Raw genomic sequence first — 23,645 nt, 5'->3', positions numbered from 1 at the left:
TCTTAACGTAACCATGAAGAAATAAATAATATTTTAATATATAACTATCTTTTTCAAATACAAACTTTCAATACTTAAACTCTTAAAAAAAATATTTTTTTAGCACACAAATTAATAGTCATTCATGAAAATATTTTTTTTAATATATATATTAAAATATATATTAATTTTAATTTGAATCATTTTAGTAATAAAAATTAATAATAATCAACTTTATATATTATTAACAATTATAAAGGTATTTCAGTCATTTTAACAAACAAAAAGGTGCTTAAAAACATTATTTATCAAACACATCAATAAAACTTTTTTAGTTTCAACATTTTTATCCAAACACTTAACTGCTTATTTTTAAAATAAGTTCAGCACTTTTAAAAAACTTTTTTCATCTTATCCAAACGGGCTTTGAATTCTGTTTTGGTAATTATTTACTATATATATATATATATATATATATATATATATATGTATATATTAAGACATATTAATAATTTGTTACAAGAAAAAATATAAATGATCAGGAGAAATGAGATTTGAATGTTTTTTGATGAGTTAAAAATATTAGGTGGATCGAATTGGGTTAAAAGAGATAATTGGATAATTTTAAGTAAAATTGAGTTTTTTTTTTTTTTTTTAAAATGATTTTGGAATTCCATCCAATTGAGGGCTACACATGTAAAGTTTCATAACGGTAATGATGTATTTAATCCTATAATATAACGACAAAAATACATTTAGCTTATACTATAACTAGAAATTAATTTAATGAATTAATAAAAATAGAGAAATATTTTTCATCCTTTTTCCTTTTGAAAATGTTCCAAAAATAAATTTAACTTGAAAAAAAGAAGAAGAAGCAAGTGGACGGACGCCGTTACCAACATTTGGTTGGTTTGTATGATATCTTTCATCGCTAAGTTCCAAAGCAAACAGACATGGTAGGGATCGTCATGCATAAACAACAAATAAGATTGAAACAACAAAAGGTACAAGAAGAAAACCAAATATACCATTATACTCCCTTCATCCCAAATTATCGGTCTTAAATTTTTTAATTTAATTTTTCATTTTACTTATTTTTTTTATTAATCAAAACGAAATAATTTTTTTCTTCATATTTTACCCTTTGTATTGATTGTTTTTCTTCAAATTAAAATGTAAACATCATTTAATAGAAATACTATGATAAATTAGACATATTATTAATTATTTTTTTAACCGATGTGATATCTCAATTTGAAACGGAGGAAGTACCAAGAGTGTCAATAGTGGATGGAGTCAAAACTTTTATTAAATGAGTTCAAACTATGAAAAAAATATAAAGGTAATTGAACATCTATTATAAATATATAAAATATGTTTTATTTCGCAACTCAGAGTGCTTTTGGCTAAAGATTTGAAATTTAGCAAAATGAAGTATTGTTAATAATTTCGGAGAGTGTTAGTAGTTTAGTTGGTTGATAAATCAACGATGAGAAGTGAAATTCTCACCTTGTGCCCCTTCTCCGTTATCTCTTTTTTTTTATCTCCATTCTTTATTTTTTTTTTTTTTTTTTTTTTTTTTTTTGTAAAAGAGCTCAATAATCTAAGGTTATCCTCATTTACACCTTTACTGAAAAGTTTTGGAGTTTTTGTTGTTTTTAATGCTCACAATTTTTTGATTTTCTATAATGAAAAAAGATATTTATGTTATATTTAATCATTTTCTTGATAAATCCTCTAATGCATTTAGGGGTCGTTTGGTAGAGCATATTAAAAAGAATAATGTATGCATTAATCTTGTGTATTATTAATACCTTATTTGATATATTTTTTAGCCTATGTATAACTAATGAAAGATATTAATTATGCACTGTATTATATATTGATGTGTGTATTATTCAAAATCCATGACACTAGTAATGCAATGGATCTAATTCATGCATTAGCATGATTAAAGGCACAATTATCCCTCAATTTTTTTCATATTCTTTCCAATATATATATGAAGGGTATTTTTGTAAAAAAGATATTTTTTTTTAGAAATTATGTAATTCATATTATTTTAAATACATCAAATCAAACACTGCATAAAAAAAATACAAGTATAACTAATGCAAGCATATCTAATACAAATATTACTAATACAAACATTACTAATACACCATATTTTGCATCATTCTTATACACTCAACCAAACGACCTCTTAATAAATTCTAAGACAATTAAATTTTAAGTGATTTTTCTCATCTATCCAATATTAACGAACAAAATTATCTGATACATGCTACTGGCACCGTCTCATTTTATGTAGCATACTTTGATCGAACATGGAGTTTAAGAAAAAAGAAAAAACTTGATGATATTTATCAAATTGTCCTTTATTAAAAATGTACAACAATTATTTTTAATTAAGTGAGACTTTCAATAAAGATAAAAGTGAAATTGTGTTTTGAAATACTTCCTCCGTCCCAAATTGAGATGACACATTGATTGAGAAAAATAATTAATAACATGACTAGTTTACCATAGTATCCCTATTAAATATTGTTTACATTTTAATTTGAAGAAAAAATAATTAATGCAAAGGGTAAAATATGAAAAAAAAAATTTGTCTCTTATTGATTAATGAAAAAGACAAGTAAAATGAAAAATCAAATTAAAAAATTTGGGACGGAGGAAATAGTTACTAAATAAGAAAATGTGACATATCTTTTAGGATGAATCAAAAAGAAAAAGACTACACATGAAATAAGACGATGAAAGTGTTATAGAAAATGGGTCAAAATCATTTTTCTTCCCCAACTTTGTCTTAAAAATCAAAAACCCCCTTAATTTTGAACAATAATCATACTCCCCCATTTATCCTAATTGACTTTTTAAAATTTCCTTTTTATCCTTTATCATCAATTTTTTTTTTTTTTAACTTATTTAAAATCATCATATTTTCATTTTAAAAAAAATTCATATAACAAAATTTTTATAAAAATATAAACATTATCTTCTAGGAAAAAAAAAGAAAGAAATACTAATTAAGTATATAAGCTAATGATGATATTTATGAAGTAAATTAGCATAATAAGAAAATTAGTTTTATTAATAATAATCAAAACTATATATTTATTTTACAAGTGAAAATAATAAGCAATACTAATTTTATAAATATATTTTAATGCAAAAAATACAAACAATAAATGAAAGAAATAAGCCTCTAGTACCACCCGAACTATGATCAAAGTTGTTACGACACACTCCAACTTCACAGAGGTCCTATTATCCTCTGAACTCAAATTTAGCGTATTTTTGTCATTTTCTTGTGCTAATGTGACACTTTTATTACATAAAATGGAGCTCACATAAAAAGTGTCACGCTATCTAAAATGATTGACAAAAGATATCAAGTTAGCTAAAAAGATTGTCAAAAATACGCTAAAATTTAGTTTAAGGGGTAATAGGATCCTCGTAAAGTTGACGTGTTTCGTAGCAAATTTGGTCATAGTTCGGGGAACTAGATGTTTTTCTCGAATAAAAATAAGGTCAAATTTTTGAAGATTATATTTATTTATATAAATCATAAAATATGTAATACTCTATTAATGACAATCACAACTTATTTACTGATATAGATAATAGATAATATTGTTTCTTATCACTTGATCCTCATACTAAAAATAGATGTTTTAATTTATTTGCTCAATTTGTGAAATCAAGAGAATTGTATTATGTTTTTTTTTCTACCTTTTACTGTTAAATAACTATATAAAGTAACAGTATAGACAAATTTAAATTTTCAAATTATCGTTAATAAGGTTAATTTAGTAAAATATACCTCTAAGTAAAATTTTCTTTAAGGATTATGTTATATCAACAAAAAGTTAAGTAATACGAAACGAATTTAGTAAGGGAGTGATGAAACATGAAAATATACGCACATGCATGTACATACATATGTATATATACACACTTAGGAGTGGGTTGTTTGAAAACAAGTTATTCCAGGATTAGTTATTACAAAATAAGTTGTACTAATATGTATGTGTGATAACTTATCTCATCACTGTGATATAAATGGTGTGACAAATAATTTTGAGACTACGTAATACATCTAATTAAATGCAGGATAAATAATCATAAACTTTATCCCTGAATTATTATAACTATACGTCACACCAAATGACTCTTTAATACATATAATCCTAAGATAATGATCTTAAAAAATAACATTAAATTTTATGATAAATTTATAAAAAGTATTAATTTGCTTATAAAGTTAATAAACTTAAATAAAATGCTATAAATATCTATGTTAAAAAAAATATTCATTACAGATAATATAAAAAGATATTACATAAATATAGGATTGAAATTATAAGGACAAAATAGACATTGCATAGAATAAAGAGAAAAGTATGATTATTATTTAATGTTGAGGAAGAGTTTGATTTTTTAATCAAAATTGAGGAGTGAAAATAATTTTCATCCTATAGAAAACACGCATATTTCATATAATTAATTAAGCACGTCCCAACGAAATAAAATTTTATGAGATAGAGGTTGTACTATCGGTTGACCATCATAAAAAATGTAATGAAACAAACTTTCCAAAACACAAATAAACAATAAGGAAGGACAAAACTAAAAAAAAAAGGAAAAAAGGCAAAAATGAAAAATAAAATTTCCATATTTAAATATGTTAGCTAGTGAGTACTTTCCAAAACACAAATAAGCAATAAGGAAAGACAAAAACTAAAAAAAAAAAGAGGAAAAAACGAAAAACATAATTTCCATACTTAAATATGTTAGCTAATGAGTTGCTGCCGTACGTACACCAGCATATTTTGTCTAAGTCAGCACCTGATTACCTATAAAATTCACTTGATTAATTTTCCGTTTTATTTTATGTGATACACTTGATAATATTTGAAATTTTTTTTTTTTAAATTTATAATCTAAAATAATTTTTAGATATTTGTATAATTATTTTATTCGGAGAAAAAATAAATTTACAAATAAAATTATTTTTCTTTGGAGTGCATTATGAAAAAATGTGCCACGTGAAATGCTACTGCGTAATTCTTAGTATTATGCCATATTTACTCACCAACATATTAAAACCAGAGTTAGTTCAAAGATCATATTCGGACAAACCGAAAGTACTGTGAGTTGTGAAATGACAAACATATCCTCTTACTTGCCCATATTGTCCTCTTGTCTTAATCAACCAGCTGCAACTGAGAGAACCTTCAAGATCCATTTATACTTCTCATTTTCTTCTTGCTTAACTAATTATCAAGCTATAATAAGCTGTTTAGCTTCATGGGGTTTCTCCAAAATCTTGATTTTACTTCTTGATTTGGAGATAAAGATTTTTTTTTTCTTATTGTGTTTTAATAAGGTTCTTGGTGTTCATACTGATGGTGAATAAGTTAAAGTTCAGTTCATGTAGCCATATAAGGTCAGATTTGGGTACAGATTTGAACTTTGGTAAAATGAAGCATTGTCACACTTGGGGTTTTCATTCTTTTAATGGGGTTCTTGTGATTGGACCCTTATTGTTGTTGTTTCTTGTGGCAATAGGGTCTGGTTATTTCTATAATATAAATTCTTTGTCAGAGCCAATTGTTCATGAGAATGCAAATGGAACAAATGAGCTTAGTGGTGATTGTAATGTTTTTGTTGGAAATTGGGTGCCTGATGAAAGTTATCCTTTGTATAATGCATCAGAATGTCCTTTTGCTGAACAAGGTTTTAGTTGTTTGGCTAATGGTAGGGAGGATAAAGAGTATCTTAAGTGGAGGTGGAAACCTAGGAATTGTGAAATTCCAAGATTTGATGTTCAAGAAATCTTGGAAAAGTTAAGGGGAAAAAGGATTGTCTTTGTTGGTGATTCATTAAGTAGAACTCAATGGGAGTCTATGATATGTATGTTGATGACTGGTGTTGAAGACAAGAAGAGTGTGTATGAAGTCAAAGGAAGAAAGATCACTAGACAGATTAGGCATTTACAAGTTCGATTTAGCTCATTTGATTTTACAGTGGAGTTTTATAGGTCAATTTTCCTAGTACAGCCTGGCGCGCCACCAAAACGTTCGCCAAAGAGGATCAAGAAAGCACTAATGCTTGATAAGTTGGATGATATAAGCAAAGAATGGATTCAATCTGATATACTAATCTTTAATACAGGTCATTGGTGGAATCCGACGAAGCTTTTTGAACTGTAAGTGATTCATGGTGAATTCCTTGTTCTTATTTACTTTGAGACGCTTTACTTTCATTTGGTGTTATGTCCTTGCTTACCTTGGTAAGTTTCTTCATATTATATACTGTAACTCTATTGTGGAAGAACTTTAGCTTGGAAACTTATCATTTATATGTTTGCTGATTATGTAACATACTTTTGAGTTGGTAAAATAAATGATGTAATTACGATCATCAAATAATTATAGCACAAGTGGCCAACCTATTACATTGTAATTGATATAAGTTAAGTTTAGGAGACTTTTAGATTCATCGCAGTTGTGCTCTGTAGTCTTTAAATGGACTCTATGAAATGTTGAGAGTTTTCTTAAGAAGAATCTGAGATTTGTACAAAAGCAGTTTGAAAGATTGGGACTATCCTTGCCGAATCCTCATCATGTATAACAAGCATCACCCAAGTCTCTGTCTTTATATGAAAAGATGTGATTTTCCCATTTCCATATAAAATGTCTCGGCCACCAAATAAACACTTTCAAAGTGAACAAATCCCAGACTTATGCATTTGACGTTGTCTTATGGCCTATGATATGTTACTGAACTATTGTGCCATTCCTATGGTAATTGAGCTTTTGCAACTAAAGCTCAATTATTTGATAACAGTTTTTAGTTCAACATGTGCCTATGACTATCGTTTTCTAGATTTTGAGTAATTTAGGTCACTATTATGCAAAAAAGTTGATAACTAGGAAAGTCAAGATCTTCAACATAATACACGAGTTGCAAATAAGGAATGTCTTGATACTTTTTCAACATCATTATGACACAAAACTTGATAAAAAGATTCCTCTCTGTAATTGATACATTTTCTATGTATATAGCTTTGTTTGTTAGAGAATCTGTTTGTTCTGGATCAGAGTAGAGCCTTAAGTTTTCAAATGACTAGTAAATGAATCTACCAAGACAGATTTTCAGAGTTCTGATATACTCTGCTCATGCATGATTATTCGTGTGTGTGTGAGATATCAGTTTCCATTTGACATTCAATTATGCAAGAAATTGTCCAGAGAACTCTTCTGACATGCATCTTCAGACAGGGGTTGGTACTTCCAGATTGATGGAAAGATGAAACTCGGAATGACAATAAATGGTGCCTTCAAGAAAGCCTTAGCGACTTGGAAATCTTGGCTCGAAAAGAAGGTCAACACTGATAGGACACGCGTATTTTTTCGTACTTTCGAAGCTACACATTGGAGGTGTGCTTAATTTTCTGATTTAATCTACTCTTATCCATTGATTTTGCTTTTGCTCCCCTTAGAAGTTTAAAATTATGTTCGGGCTTTTTGATCGAACGATCAATTTATTAGAGCTGGATATAGTTTGTGTTAAGTCCTCCTTTCGGTTATATGAGCTCTCATAAGTCGTGATCATATATCATAATCTATCCCCTGGCAAAATGTACTTTTCCACGTGTATATCTTTTCTAAATTTGATGAGTGTCTTGTCATGCTCAAATCAGTGATGGATCCCGTGATAAATGCGATGTGACACAACTGCCCTGGTCAGAGACTAACGGCAAGGATGAGAGCGTGTTTTCTGACATGATTATTGATACTGTGAGAAATGTATCCAACCCCGTGACCTTGTTGCATGTCACTCCAATGGGGGCATACCGGAGCGATGCACATGTTGGTACTTGGAGTGATAATCCATCAGTGCCAGATTGTAGTCATTATTGCGTACCTGGTGTGCCTGATATGTGGAATGAAGTGCTTTTCGCCTTCCTGTTCTCGGATCAGCAATATCAGATTGGTTAGCTTAACGGATGTACAAGTATGCTTTCCTATTCTGTCTTTTCCTTACTGATTCAATATTTCTGAGAACATCTGTTAGATATAGTATTCGGCCTTGAACCCGTCATCATCTGTTCCATAATCTAATTTCAACATTCGTATACATTTTTGTGCAGGTCTAATTCAACTCGTTTAACCTTTTAACACAAAGTGATTGTCATTTTTGTCTTGGACTTCGCAAGGATTGTCGTTGCAAATTTCCATTGATTTCATGTTGCTGGTGTCAATGCTAGAGCTTTTTCTTATTATTTGTATAGTGGAGTGCATGAATAGTGATGATTCATATAGCTGATCTCAATGTGCTTGAGATTGAGGGCATGGTAGTATTAGTTGTTTATCGTCTGATATTTCCAAAGAGCTAGTACTCATCCAATTTATCAGGAATATGAAAGGTTATTTAGAGGAGAACAATGCCAAATTGCTGTGTTCAAGTGAACAATTTGATCTGTCAAATTGTATCTGGCTAAAAGCACCTCCAACCTATGTTGCTTGGATTCTCCAGCAATGCTGCAAGATCTGTGTTGTGTCGGATCCTCTAAAAATATACCGTTTGGAGGATCCGACAAACACCCCATTGGTATTTTTAAAGAATCGAAACAACATTGCTTTAATCTCTACTCTAATTTCTTGTGACTCAATATGTCCCGTATCACTCTCTGTAATGTTATCACATCATCCGAATATGACAACAATCATTTGTTTTGAAGTCCTTTTAATGGATTTGTCAATACAACTACCTAAAATAAATGTATCTTCAACCTTTATTTATTGTTTTTTAAATGGCCACCTAAAAAGTTTTACGTTACAAACCTAACTACCATCAATAAATGTATCTATCTTCTTCATTGATTGACTTTGTAAATGATTTTATCTCCATTAGGGTAGGGGTAAAGTCTTTGTACACATCATTCTCTTCGGATTTTATTCGTGGGATTATATTGGGCATGGGCGAAAATTTACCCACACCCGATGTTTACAACAAACCACTATAATATGTCATGGTTTAAGTGATATAATGAAGTAAAATACTTGTTGATTAAGTATGGTTAAGTAAAATGAATTCTACATTCAAACACATGATATGCATGTATTGGTTTAATGTAAACATGGGTATATTTACATGGGTATGGATAAGTTTTTCCCGTAGGTATGTTGTTGTTAGAATGATTTTATGCGACAAGCAAGAAACGGTGGTGAAATTTAAGGTGCATGCATGTCAAAAAACCTCACACATAGTTCAGATACTTTGGTTTAACAAAATTAAAATACTTTTTTTGAAATTTACAACTGCATTATATTAGATAGAGTTACGTTACTTTGGTGTGAGCCAAAAAAAAATAAAAAATAATTTGACGTAACTCATCATGGGTCAATGGTCATGCATAAAATTAACCAACACTTCATGTATCCTATTGAAACAAACCACTGCTGAAACTAATTGATCTATTATTGAATATCTTACTAGCTATCATATTAAAGAAGAAACATCTTACAAAGCATATATAATTAGTTTGGCAGTCCCATTCTCCAAGAGAAGGAGGAAAGAAGAGAGCAATTGTTAATGGAACTTATTTTGCAACCAAGTGGTAGGCCTATTATTAGAGCAGAATAAAGAAGGCTTATGTAATAATCAAATTAAAGTACAAGTAAGGAATTTATGTTATGCAATAGTTTTGATACATATATGATACCACCAAAGGTTGTGTGGTTCATAACTAGATGTCTCGGGTTTGAACCTTAGTTATGAAGTCGTCTTTGGTAGAAAGTGCTTTACTCTCATAGTGGAACTTTCTGATGTGAATCCATATTACTGAAGCTCCAATATGAATACTGAACATTGAGTGAAAAGAAAAATAAAGATATACATATATGATTAGCATATTAGGACTTATTACTATTAATTGTGATACATAGCATATTAGGACTTATAACTATTAATTGTGATACATGGTGGTGGTAGCCCAAATGTTAATTTCTTGATGGTTTTTACTCAAAATCTTGGTTTAATATATACTAAAAATTACACAAATACATAACTTATGTTTTCAATATTATAAAAAATCCCAACTCCCTAAACATATTACAATAATCCCAACATATATACAGAATGCTATGTATATGTCAGCTATATTATGTATAATGGGGATATATATATATATATATATATATATATATATATATATCCCTCAAACTTGTCGGCAAATTTTCTTTCGACACATGTAATATAACTTGTTTTAGTTGCACACTCTAACACATGATAACATATTATATTCTTGTTAGACACTTTCGATTCACATTTTGAAAAATCTTTTGCGCGTGATTTCAAGTGTTCATAATGTAGATAAGGTAATCACGTAAAATATTTCACCTTTAATTTATACACATCATCCTTAGTTGGATATGGCAAAGGTTTTATGATTTATTGTGACTAATTCATATAATTAAAAGTTGTAACATATTTTAAATGATTAACTTATCTACATAATGGGCATTTGAGAACATGGGGGAAAAAATTTGAATTAAAAGTGACAAAGTGATTAATAGAAACACTTTATAGTGTGTTCAGATACTCATCAATTAGAACAAGTAGTTAGTGTTGAGTTTTTAAGAGGTGTGAATGAGAAATGAATCGACACCAAAGGAAATGGTGCATGTTAAAAGACACCTTTTCACTTTGAATAGTTGTGACCTTTCCGATGAATTGTAACTCTTTCGATAGGTTGTGACTTTTTCGATAAGTTATGTTTTTTCTGATAGGTTGTGACTTTTTCAAGCACCTCTTCATTGGCTATAAATTGATAGGACTAGCCTCAATTTTTTAATTAATATCCATCCTTCATCTTCATATTTTTCTGACAAACAAATATTGAATCTTTCTGATTAGTTGCTGACTTTGAGTTTGACGAAATTATTGGTGTTTGAAGTACAACTACACCGATAATAGGTATATTCGTTTTATCTTGGGAGGAAGTAATCCATAATCTTGGATACAGTGAGGGGATTAAATTCCTTAAGAACATACAAGAAAATTATGGACTCAAATATTTTAATAAGTCCATTACTTTTCTATTTTTCCAGTTTTACATTTTCTGGCTTACATTTAAGTTTTGAACCCAGGATAATAACAGTTGTCTAAATTAAATTTGCTGTCAAGTTTGAGGGACTATCGATGTATTAAGTTGAATATCTTTCGTCATTTTTTGTTGGAGCTATAAAAATATGGCTACAACTATATTCTACTCTATAAAATAGAGGCTCTTAAAACCCTAACTTTCCTATCACTTTTCCCTGTCTTGTAATATAGGACACTAGATCACTTAAGCAAACCAACAAGTATAAAAGAGTGCCACAAACGAAAAGTGTTTTACACTACAATCAACCCATCTAGATTAAGTCTTCCTATATCTTCACATGGGAGCCAAGTCTCTTCTTCCTTTAAAGCATACCCTAAAAACAGAGGGAAAAAAATGAACCACGCATATATATAAGAAGCCAAGAGCTCCTATTCTCTTCATCACAACATCAAAGTCATCAAGAACTTTCACCAAATCTCTTATAACAATTTCCCAGCATCAAATTATGGATAACAACTTCCCATTTTCACCATCACAACCATCTTCCTCTGAGCACAGTTACACCATAGTGATATTCGTTTTCTCAACGTTCGGTTGCATTTTACTTGGCCTAGCTATTCTTGCTTACTGGTGCTACTTGAAGAAAAAGAAGAAGAGCACAATACTAGTGGAAGAAAAAGAATTAAAACACATTGATGATCATCTTAAGATCAAGGAAGCAATTGTTGAAGGACCTCATGGGAAACTTGAAACAATAGTACTCTCTGTGGAAGAAGATTTGCATGAAAAAGATGACATTGTAAGGACAAAGAAAGAGTTAGAAGAAGTTCATCATCATAACTTATTGCATGCCAAGAATAATCCTTCAGAAATTACACCTTCTGCTCTTGAAGCTGGCCATAGACAAACTTGCGCATTATAAATTCATGATTTATTTTCATTTTATGAATAAGTGACAAGTAATGAGAATCACTATTGTATAAACTTATAATTAAGTACTCGTAATTCTTTTAACGTTTTAATTTCTTCATTCACTTCTGTCATGACCCTTTTGATCCAAATTGAAAAAACCTTACCAATCCCATCATCATTTCTTTCCACCACCAACGCTTATACAACCACTTCTTTACAGACTAATTTTAGATGAAAATCAAGACAAGAATATGGAGATAATAAGTCAAATGTAGGTTTTCAAGTCTCTTAAGGCTTGTTGATGCTCCATTGTCCATTCAAAGTTTGCTACTTCCTCACACTATTTAAACAAGTCGAAATCTGTTCGGGATCCCTTTGCCGTTTGGACTACAACGACATTTTAGACCACAGCCAAACGTTGTTCCTCAGTTATTATTAGCAAAACTGACAAACACAAAATCAATGGATTATTAGTGCTTTGGAATGATCACAATTGTCAGGTGTGCACATTGAGCGCCAAACTATTTAACCTAAAATTTAATTATTAGATCAATCAATTAAATTATTTAGAATGTGGTTGCAACCAACATATCAGTCCAAATTGTGTTAACCCTTTGATAGTGTGAATAAAACGAGATCAAAGTAATTAATATGAATAGCAGTGCAAACAATTAAAGCAAACTATTTGATAAAGTAAGAGAGAGAAAGATTCTTATTTATTTTCTTGGCTTAAACGATGAAAATTCTTGATGGTGAGTGATTGAACAGTTGTGTTTATAGATAATAATCAAAAAAATCTGATACAATGCTAAAAGAGAGGCTCAATGTCGAGAAGAAGAGAAGTATCTCACAGTTGAATTGAAGGGTAGTTATTATTCTGCACTATCCTAGAGCTAGTTACTACTCACTACTTATTACTGTTCACAGTTAGTTAGACAGTTAAGAGTAGTTAGAAAGAGCTACTGCTGAAGCTTGTATTAGTAGTTACATTCAGTTGATGTGAGGTAGTAGTAGAAGTATAAATAGTGATGTAATAGCACAAATTACATTCATTCAGAAATAATACAATTTCTTCTGTTTTCTCTTATTCTACATTTCTCTAATCAACTAATTATTTCTCGGATTCTTCCCTGAGTTGGTTAACAATCTTTTTTGAGATCGTTCTCCTAGATTAACTTTCTCCATTCAAATCGTTGTATCAAAATCATGAGTAATAGGGTGAATATTAGATCTATACAATAGTGAAAAAGTTGTGGGGTTTTATAGGGTAGCTAAGAGTAAATGCTTCTGTAATCCTCTCTTGTTTCAGCCTTTACATGGATAAGATCATGGGTGTTTTAATGGAATTAAATGGAGTCCTAGGTATCTCGAGGCTAATCCATTTTCTAGGTTATCCCTTGTTCGTGCACTTCAAATTTTCCCGGATAGACCGTTGGGGCTTCTACTATCCCTTGTTAATTAATGAAGCTTGTCTGAGACAGGTGATGCTTATCAGACGATCTAACTAGTCTTTGGTTTGATTGACGTCGATCAATTCAGTAGTTAATCCTGGTCTTCTTTACGCTTGCTACGTGTGTTTGGTCAGACAGTCTTCACTGCCGATATACTTTTACCAGTACAGCTAGGAGAATATGCCACAAAGCTACTACAATAGACGCTCTCAAATCTTCCTGATCAATTTCCACGTCTTGCACTGTAGGACGATACTAATCATCAGTCAAGCAAAATAATAATTAAGGGAATGGGAGTAGGGCAAAGAGTGTTTTCTACTGCAATCAGAATATTAACCTAAGATAAAGTCCTCCTAGTCTTTATATTAGAGCCAAGTCTCTGCTTACTTGAAAGCATACCCCAAAACAGATTTTTAATAACTTAAAAAAACGAAACACAAGAAAGAGACTAAGGAAAAGAACCTTAGGCATATTCAACACTTATAAATAAGCAGCCAAACACTCTTTTTCTCTACATTTACAACGTCAAAAGTCAAAATTTACAACAATTTCCCAAGATCTTAACTATGAATAACGATTTGAATAACTTCCCATTCCCATATTTCCCTTCCCCACCACCCCCTCCTCCTCACCCCATCTCTCCACCCCCCCCTCCACCTCATCCAACCTCCCCACCACCAAAACCCCACCCTCCTCCTCGTCCTCATCCTCCACCTCATCCTCGTCCTCATCCTCCTCCATATGTTCCACCATCACCATCACCACCACCACCACCACCACCACCTCACAATTACATTATAATAATATTTGTTTTATCGACATTCAGTTGCATTTTACTTGGTCTAGCTATTCTTGCTTTCTGTTGCTTTTTGAAGAAAAAGAAGAAGAGCACAGTAATAGTTGAAGAAAAAGAAGTGAAACACATCGATGATCATCTAAAAATCAAGGAAGCAATTGTTGAAGGACCTCATGAGAAGCTTGAGACAACAGTGCTCTTCGTGGAAGAAGCTTTGCATGAAAAAGATGATGTTGTAAGGACAAAGAAAGAGTTAGAAGAAACTCATCATCATCATAACTTATTGCATGCTAATGATAAATCTTCAGAAATTACATCTTCTGCTCTTGAAGCTGGCCATAGACAAACTTGATCATCAATTCCTGATTTTTATATAAACATAATAAATTATGTGGAAAGTATGGGAGTGTCTATTGTATATATGAAGTGACTACTCTTCTTTCATGCAATGTTTCAATTTCTTCAAGTTCTTGTAAGTGTAAATTAATAATTGCCTTATTAGAGGCTAATGATTGATCATTCGATCACTAGTTATTCACAAAATACAAAAATTTCTTGGTCATGCCAATTAAATTGTCTTATTTCCTCTTTTTCGACTTGGAGTTAACACTTTACAAATTATCGCGTTAGGATTAGGGATTATATTTTATGCACTCCTAACTCTTTAATGAGCCAGGTTAAACTATTTGTTTCACATGATAACTTAACAAGAATTAAGACAAGTAAAGAGTGAAGACACAATATTTTTACGTGAAAAATACATAGCTCATATAGGTGAAAAACTACACGTACACCTCTATAGGATTTCTCCCAACTTCACTAAATCAATGAGCCTCAACAGGAATTTAGATTACAATGCTTGCAATCTTAGGAACTAATGAACTAATTCCTAAACTTCAACAATCAACTAGATCATTAAACCCAATTCAAGTTTTCTTGAAGTTAAATCAAACTCAATATTGTTCCCCGAACAGTGATTCTAGGAAAGCATAAACTTACAACTCAATCAAACTTCCTAATATGCAATAACTACATCGATCACTAGAAGACTGTAAAACCATATGACATTGAAACTGGAACTTCAATCTGGTCCTTTGTATCAAGTTGCATTTCAATAGCTAGTTGGAACTCTCTTAAATATAGTTCTTGTTTATCTGTTGTGTAATGTGTTCCGCCTTTTCTCTCAGGTTTAAGTTTTTGGCAGTGCTTCTAAGTCCTTTAAGAACTCTTGCCCACCAAGGACTTGTTGGGTTCAAGTTGAATGTGTGAATGGTAAATGGAGGGAATTGGTGGAGAGAAAAATGACATCACACTTAAAAAGGAAGGTGCACTCAAAAATAAGAAAAATCTACTAATTCTCCCACATTGGTGGGAGAAAGAAACTGTCATGTGTTCTTATAAAGAAACACATCTCCACATGGATAGTGAGGCAAGAACAAAGAGGTGCCTCGCACCGTAGTTGTCATCACTCGCTTGTCTTGGCTTCTGATCGATGAGATTAATTTTTCAAACAAATTTTATTTGTAATTCAAAAATCCAATGGAATAATTTTCTCCATATGCGCATTTCAGACTCCATGCAAATGTATGCGCAACGCATCTCGAAAGGAATGCGACCTTTAGAGAAAATACATACTGTTTCGGAAAAAAAGCAACCTACGGATGCAGATCTGGCGCAGAAGCCACTGGAATGGGCGAGACGTCACCTGTGGTCGCAGGTCAGCCGCAGTTCCAGCACAGACTAGGTGCAGGTGACGTGACTGTTCAGTAAAAATGCAATTCTTCCTTTTCAAAGTGACACCTAATGGCTATAAATACACTTATTTCTCAGGTAGATACATAATTTTTGAGAGCTGAAAAACACTTCTTGTCTTCTAAAAACTCATTGTGATCATTTCCTGTTGAATGAGTTCAAAGAATCTGATAGTTTGAGGTACCGCTACTGTCGGATTGTGAGCCATTTTATCCTGGGAGGAAAAATACCGTAACCTCGGGTACTTGAGAGGGATTAATTCCTTAAGGACACTCTATGAAATTGGAGGACTTGGCTCAAATTCTGCTTCATCTCTTTTCTTTACAAATATTGATTAACACACCTCTATCGAAAGAACATTTTGATCTTGTGTTGAAGGTGTTGAAACTTCTAGTTATTCTTGAACTTAGTTGAAGATTGTGCGAAGTAACATACAGATTGTGCCCAAAACAACAATCTTAAGGAATTAACTTGTAATCTGTATTTTTGGTTTTTGGAGATTAAAGCTTTATGCTTTCAACTCTGTTTGAACTTAACAAGTGATTTAAAGAAATAAAAACTTCAACACAAGTTAAAGGTCATTCGGTTAACAATTGGAAGACATAAAAACTTCATCGTTAAACTAGAAACAAGTAGTATTTATAAGTTGCCACAAACTTGTAATTAGTATATTTTTATACTAAACTTGACTATCTTCTTATGACAGGAAAAATGACTACAGACGGTCATGTGAATGATTCTGGGACAAGTGTGGAAGCAACGAATGTTGATACAACTAGTCGTATGAGTGCTCCGCAGGCAATGGTACCAACGGAAAAACCCAAAAAATTCACGGATGTTGATTTGAAAAGATGGCAACGGAAGATATTCTTCTACCTTACAATCTTATGTGTTCAAATATTTACATATGAAGAAGCTCTAGAATTGCCCGAAGAAACTTTGGACCAGGAGTAATTTGTTGTAATGGAGGTGTGGAAACATTCTGATTTCCTATGCAGGAATTACATTCTAAGTGGCCTCCAAGATGACCTATACAACGTGTATAGTAGAATGAAGACGTCAAAAGAGTTGTAGAGTGCGCTGGAAAGAAAATACAAGACTGAGGATGCTGGAACCAAGATGTTCTTTGTTGCAAGATTCCTTATAAAATAATTGATAACAAGTCTGTCATATCTCAAGTACAGGAACTGCAGGTTATCATCCACAATGTCCTTATGGAAGGGATGAGTTTGGTGAATACCTTATTTGAACATGTTAAAAATATTCTTAATGTTCATGAACTTATTGTAGATTTGGTTGTGAACGAGGTGTTTCAAGTCACTGCAATAATAGAGAAGTTGCCACTTATGTGGAAGGACTTCAAGAACTACTTAAAGCATAAACAAAAGGAGATGACAGTCAAAGATCTCATAGTAAGGCTGCGCATTGAAGAAGACAACAAAGCCGCAGAAAGGAGGTCGAAAGGAAATTCTACAATGAGTGGAGCAAACATTGTAGAAGATGACCACAATAACACAAAAAAATAGAAGAAAGCTGGACAAGAAAGCAATTAACCTAAAAAGAAATTCAAGGGTAAATATTTTAATTGTGGCAAGATTGGACACAAGTCAACAGATTGTCGTGCCCCAAAGAAAGGCAAAAAGAAGGACCAAGCAAATATGGCTGTGTAACGCCCCGAGTCTATACCCCAAATGCTACACGGTGCTCATAATCTCGAAGGACCATAATCTAACCACTGGCTGATACCTGCTGTAATATCTGAATAGTAATAATACTAAAATATGTAAAAATTAGGCGGAAAACATTCCATAAGGTTTACTTTTGAATAACAAATCTGAATGCGGTATCAAAATACCAAAACTGAACATAAATACTAAAATCTGAACAACTATCTGAAAGTACTATAGTCTGGGAAGCCTCTAAACTTTCTGAACTGTGGAGTTAATGGGACAGGACCCCAACTAACTTCGACTACTGAAAATAGTACTGAAATACCAAAATAAAACATGTCGTTAAACTATAAGGACTCACCACTGACTTTGACTACTAAAAATTTGATCTGCTAGGGGTGCTCGGGAGCTCGTGCATCTGAACCTATGATATAAGACATCATAGTGCAAAAAATATGCATCAGTACTTTGAATGTACTAGTATGCTCAGTGAGGTAGGCTAAATGCATGGGTTCGTATGCATGACCAAATACTAGCTGAATAACGTGAGTAAGACTGAATGAGAGTACATACATGAATACGTAAACTATACTAAAATCATGATAAGATTGAATACTGAGTCTGACTACTGATTAACTGATTAACTGAGTTTATTGATACTATATTACTGATATCTAAATGACTGTATTCGATAGTCATGATTCTGTAGAACTATACTGAGTTCCATATTGAACTGAGTGACTATATCTGATAGCCCTGAATTTGTAGAACTGAATTGAGTTCTATACTGAGACTGAATTTGAAACTAAAACTATGAGAGGTAATCATCTAACCGACATACCCCTTTTCTAGATAGATTTGGGGTCCAACCTGTAACCCAGTTAGAAGGGTGTCAGTACCGTGCCACAGGTAAAGATAATTGAAGAGATACCCTCATCTGACAGGTACTCTAATGAGAATGGTGTAACCCCCAATTGACAGGTTAAAACACCTCATCAACCCTCAACTGGTAGGTTTGATGTCTCAACCTACGCTGGCTACGTAGTTATAGAACTCAAGGATTGCTTCTAAGAATCATACCCTCTACTAGAAGGTGAGTTCCCATCCTTGGGTTCACTTGTTGCTGAATCCTACTCCCAACAGAATAGATGCTGAACTGATATCCTAGTTCATACTAGGCTTGACTGAACTGAATACTGAGCTGGACTGGATTGATACTGAGTTCACTGAGTTTTCCTAAGTTCTGAATCTGATTAAGAGTACTACTGGTCGTGACCTGACTGAAACTATTCTGTAACTGATACTAGCTTTAGGTATACAACTAAATTATCGGGTATTAAATACCCCCAGGACTCAATAGTGTAAAGAGTAAATCATAACATAAATCTTGAAAGCACAACAATGGCCACATGTTTATAATTCACTTGCTAAGGTATTTCATCAAACACTTGTAAATCTTGAACTTGCACATGTGTAGGAATGCATGCTAACATGTCATAAGTACACTAAACAATTCACATAGGCATTCCAACAAACACTTTCAAGGCATGGCTTTAACAATGCCACCCGCCAAGGCATTTTGTAGGCTAAAATGACACTAAGTCAGAATACTTAGCTAAAATATTCTAAGTTCGGGACCCCTTGACAAGCTTAAAGGACTGAATTGAGTTAGAAATTTTGTGGGGTCTTACAATATCTCCCCCTTGGGAACATTCATCCTCAAATGAGACTGACTAAGTTGAGAATACTAGTGGACTTACTTACTTACTGGACATGAACATCTGGAACATGATTATATGACTGATATTACTGATATTCTGAATTATCATACTGAATATGCATATCTGATGTATGAATACATGCTTGAGATTACTGATAAGCTGAGTTTCTCATACTGAATATGCATATCTGATGCATGAATACATGACTGAACTGGCTCATAAACATATGACTAAATATGCAATGGTAACTGATACCAAGTTTGTAATGGAAATTTAAGCAGGAAACTGAATAAGCTTAAGGAAAACTATTACCTTGAGTTGAGTCTGGATTAGCGAAGAATAGATGAGGATACTTGGTCCACATGTATGCTTCTGCTTCCCAAGTAGCTCCCTCAATGGACTGATTTTGCCAAAGAACTTTGACTAGAGAGACTTCTTTGTTCCTCAGTCTATGAATTTGATAGTCAAGGATTTCGACTGGAATCTCTTCATAAAAGAGACTGGTCTGAATATCTATGCCCTCAAAAGGGACTATGACTTCTGGGCCACCAATGTATTTCTTTAGCAAGGAAACATGAAATAATAGATGCACTGAAGCTAAATCTGGAGGTAACTCAAGCTCGTAAGCTACCTTTCCAAAATTGCTACGAATTTGGTAAGGACCGACATATCGGGGACTGAGTTTCCTTTTCTTGCAAAATCTCTTCACTCCCTTCATGGGAGAGATTTTCAGATACACATAGTCACTAATCTCGAACTCAAGATCTTTTCTTCGCATATCAGCGTATGATTTCTACCAGCTCTAAGCTATCTTAAGTCTTTCCCTGATCAACTGAACTTTCTCTAAGGTATCAAATATTAAATCAGGACCTACCACTACGGTCTCACAAACTTTAAACCAACCAATAGGAGATCTGCACCTCCTCCCAAAGAGCGCCTCAAACAGAGCCATCTGAATGCTAGAGTGATAGCTGTTGTTATATGCAAATTCAATCAAAGGCAAGTGGTTATCCCAACTACCTTTAAAGTCTATCGCATATGCTCACAACATATCTTCTAAAGTCTGGATGGTCCTTTCTGCTTGACCATCTGTTTGAGGATAGAAGGCTGTACTGAGATGAACTCAGGTACCAAGACCCTTTTGGAATGCTTTCTAGAAATGAGAGGTAAACTGGGTACTTCTATCTAAGACAATAGACAACAAAACACCATGCAATCTGACCAACTCCCTGATATAAAGTTTGGTGTAATCCTCGGCTGAATAAGAGATATGGACTGGAAGAAAATGAGCTGATTTGATCATCCTGTCTACAATAACCCAAACAAAATCATGTTGATGTCTGCAAGAATTCACTGCCTCAAGTCATCTACACCTAACACACATAACCAAATCTGGTAATGCAACACACCATCTCCCTCTTGGGAGAAAACCTCAACCTTCTGATCTCTGATTGACTCTTTCAACTTAACAAGACTGGGATCTCTATCCTGCTTTTTCTTTACTTTAGAAACTAAAGATAATTTTGAGTTACTCTGCACCCATACACTACCTTCTGCTGAATCGACTGAGAGAACACCTAGCCAGGCTAACTGATGAACTTCGTAAGATAATTTCTTCTTACTATCCTCAATATGGGCAACACTACCCATAGACATTCTACTGAGAGCATCCGTCACTACATTGGCCTTACTTGAATGGTATAACATACTCATGTCGTAATCTTTCAACAACTCTAACCACTTTCTTTGATGGAGGTTAAGATCTTTCTGAGAGAACACATACTGCAGGCTCTTATAATCAGTGAACACATCAACATGCACACCATACAAATAGTGCCTCTAAATCTTAAGGGCGAATACCACTGCTGCTAACTCAAGATCATGAGTTGGATAGTTCTTCTCATGGGGTTTAATCTATCTAGAGGCATAGGATATGACCTTACCTCTCTGCATCAAAACATACCCCAGTCTTACTCTAAAAGCATCATAATACACAATAAAGCCATTAGAACCATCTGGCAGGGTCAAAACTGAAGTTGTAGTGAGTGTAGTCTTCAACTCCTAAAAACTCTTCTCACAAGAATCTAACCACTGGAATTTGAATTTCTTCTGAGTCAATCTGGACATAGGGGATGTAATAGATGAAAATCCCTCAACAAAACATCAGTAATAACCTGCCAAACCTAAAAAACTCCTGATATCTAATGGAGAGATAATCTGGACCAATTTTTCACTGCATCGATCTTTTGGGGATCAACTCTAATGCCATCACCGAAAACTATATGGCCGAGAAAAACTACTGACCTTAGCCAAAATTTGCACTTACTGAATTTGGTGAATAACTGATGATTTCTAAGGGTCTGTAATACTATTTTGAGGTGGTCTGCATGATCATGCTCACTGCGGGAGTAGACAAGAATGTCATCTATAAAGACTATGACGAACATGTCCAAGTACTGCTTGAACACACGGTTCATCAAGTCCATGAAGGCTACTGAGGCATTGGTAAGACCAAAGGGCATGACTAAGAATTCTAAGTGACCATACCAAGTTATGAAGGCTATTTTTGGGATGTCATATTCCCTAACTCTAAGCTGATGATAGCCTGATCTGAGGTCTATCTTAGAGAAATAGCTGGCACCCTGAAGTTGGTCAAACAAGTCATTGGTTTTGGAAAGTGGATACTTGTTCTTGACCGTGACTTTATTTAACTGACGATGGTCAATACACATTCTGAGGGAACCATCTTTCTTATACATGAATAGAACTGGTGCACCCTGTGGGGACACACTAGGTCTAATAAACCCCTTATCTAAGAAATTCTTTAAATATTCCTTTAATTCTCTGAGTTCTGCAAGTGCCATTCTGTATAGCGGGAAAAATATGGGTTGAGTATCTGGAAGAAGATCAATTTCGAAATTAATTTCCCTTTCGGGAGGAACTCTGGGAAGATCTTCGGGAAACACATCTGGGAATTTGCAAACTATTGACACTGATTCAAGAGTAGGGGTTTCTAATCTAGAGTCCTGGACTCGAATGAGATGGTAGACATATCCCTTAGATATTATTTTTCTAGCCCGAAGGTAAGAAACAAGCTAACCCCTAAGTGCTGAAGTACTACCCCTCCACTCAAGGATGGATTCATTCAAAAATTGAAACTGGACAATTTTATTTGTGCAGTCTACTGAGGCATAGCAGGAATGAAGCCAATCTATGCCGAGGATGACATCAAAATCACTCATCTCTAATTCGACTAAGTCTGCTGAAGTGACCGTCTGAGATACCATAATCAAACCGTTTCTATATACCCATCGAGCTATGATAGATTTACCCACTGGGGTAGAGACTGAGAAAGGCTCTGCTAAAATTTCAGGACTGACTCCAAAATCAACTACTATATAAGGAGTAACAAAGGATAAAGAAGCTCCTGGATCTAGCAAAGCGTAAACATGCAAATGATAAACCTGTAATGTACCAGTGACCATATCAGGAGAACTTTCCTGATCTTGTCAGAACTGAAGAGCATAGAGTCTGTTTGGGCGCTGCCCGCTGGTGTCACTGGATGAGGCACCCTACTGATTCGGGCGACCGAACTGAGATGGAGGATGGTTACGCTGACCCTAGGAACCTGACTGGGGATAATCTCTGACTCTATGACCTGGCTTGCTACATCCAAAATATACATTACTTCCTACCCTACAGACACCCTGATGGTTTTTGCCACACTGCTGGCAGAGAGGATTTGTTCGGGCTCTACTGATATTGCCCTGAGGTTTGAGGCCTGATGCTCAGTCTCTGTTGCAATTTTTGAATTTTGGCACTAAAGCACGAGCCGAGGACGGAGCTGGAACTGAGTATTTTGGGCAGAACTTGGAACGATTCCTACTCTCTAACTTAGGTTGGGTAAAGCTGAAACTACCTGTTCTAGCTTTCTTGTTCTACTTCTCTCTGTCCTTATTATTCTGTTCTTCTATCTGCTATATATAGACCATCAGCCTAGAAAATTCCATCTCACTAATCAGTATCGCAGTTTTGCACTTCGTAACCACATTATTATTTACTCTAGACACAAACTTGCTCATCTTAGACCTACTATCTGCTACCACGTGAGGAGCATATATGGCTAATTGAGTAAAATTTAAAGAATACTCTTTTACTGTCATGTTTCCCTACTTCAGATTAATAAATTCCAAAACCTTTGCTTCCCTCAACTTCTGTGGGAAGAACCTATCCAGAAAAATA

The 23,645-nt window shown here is 33.4% G+C and overlaps 2 protein-coding genes and 1 pseudogene across 2 annotated transcripts; 2 read left to right on the top strand and 1 right to left on the bottom strand.

Moving 5' to 3' along the window:
- Window positions 1-5,233, bottom strand: part of LOC124898014 — a 28,262-nt pseudogene extending 23,029 nt beyond the window's left edge.
- Window positions 5,182-8,644, top strand: LOC107867733 (protein trichome berefringence-like 7). The gene is made up of 4 exons (XM_016714111.2): window positions 5,182-6,196; window positions 7,272-7,430; window positions 7,694-8,007; window positions 8,144-8,644. Exons 1-3 carry the CDS (start codon window positions 5,394-5,396, stop codon window positions 7,989-7,991), a joined length of 1,260 nt encoding a protein of 419 aa, XP_016569597.1. The 5' UTR covers window positions 5,182-5,393; the 3' UTR covers window positions 7,992-8,007; window positions 8,144-8,644.
- Window positions 8,645-14,030: 5,386 nt separating this feature from the next.
- LOC124898013 (protein TRACHEARY ELEMENT DIFFERENTIATION-RELATED 7-like) lies at window positions 14,031-14,612 on the top strand. Its single transcript, XM_047411631.1, has 2 exons — window positions 14,031-14,207; window positions 14,340-14,612. Exons 1-2 carry the CDS (start codon window positions 14,031-14,033, stop codon window positions 14,610-14,612), a joined length of 450 nt encoding a protein of 149 aa, XP_047267587.1.
- The last annotated feature ends 9,033 nt before the right edge of the window (window positions 14,613-23,645 follow it).

This window comes from Capsicum annuum, chromosome 4 (assembly GCF_002878395.1).
Source record: "Capsicum annuum cultivar UCD-10X-F1 chromosome 4, UCD10Xv1.1, whole genome shotgun sequence".
In the NCBI taxonomy this organism is placed as follows: domain Eukaryota; kingdom Viridiplantae; phylum Streptophyta; class Magnoliopsida; order Solanales; family Solanaceae; genus Capsicum; species Capsicum annuum.
This window is presented reverse-complemented; position numbering and strand designations above follow the sequence as displayed.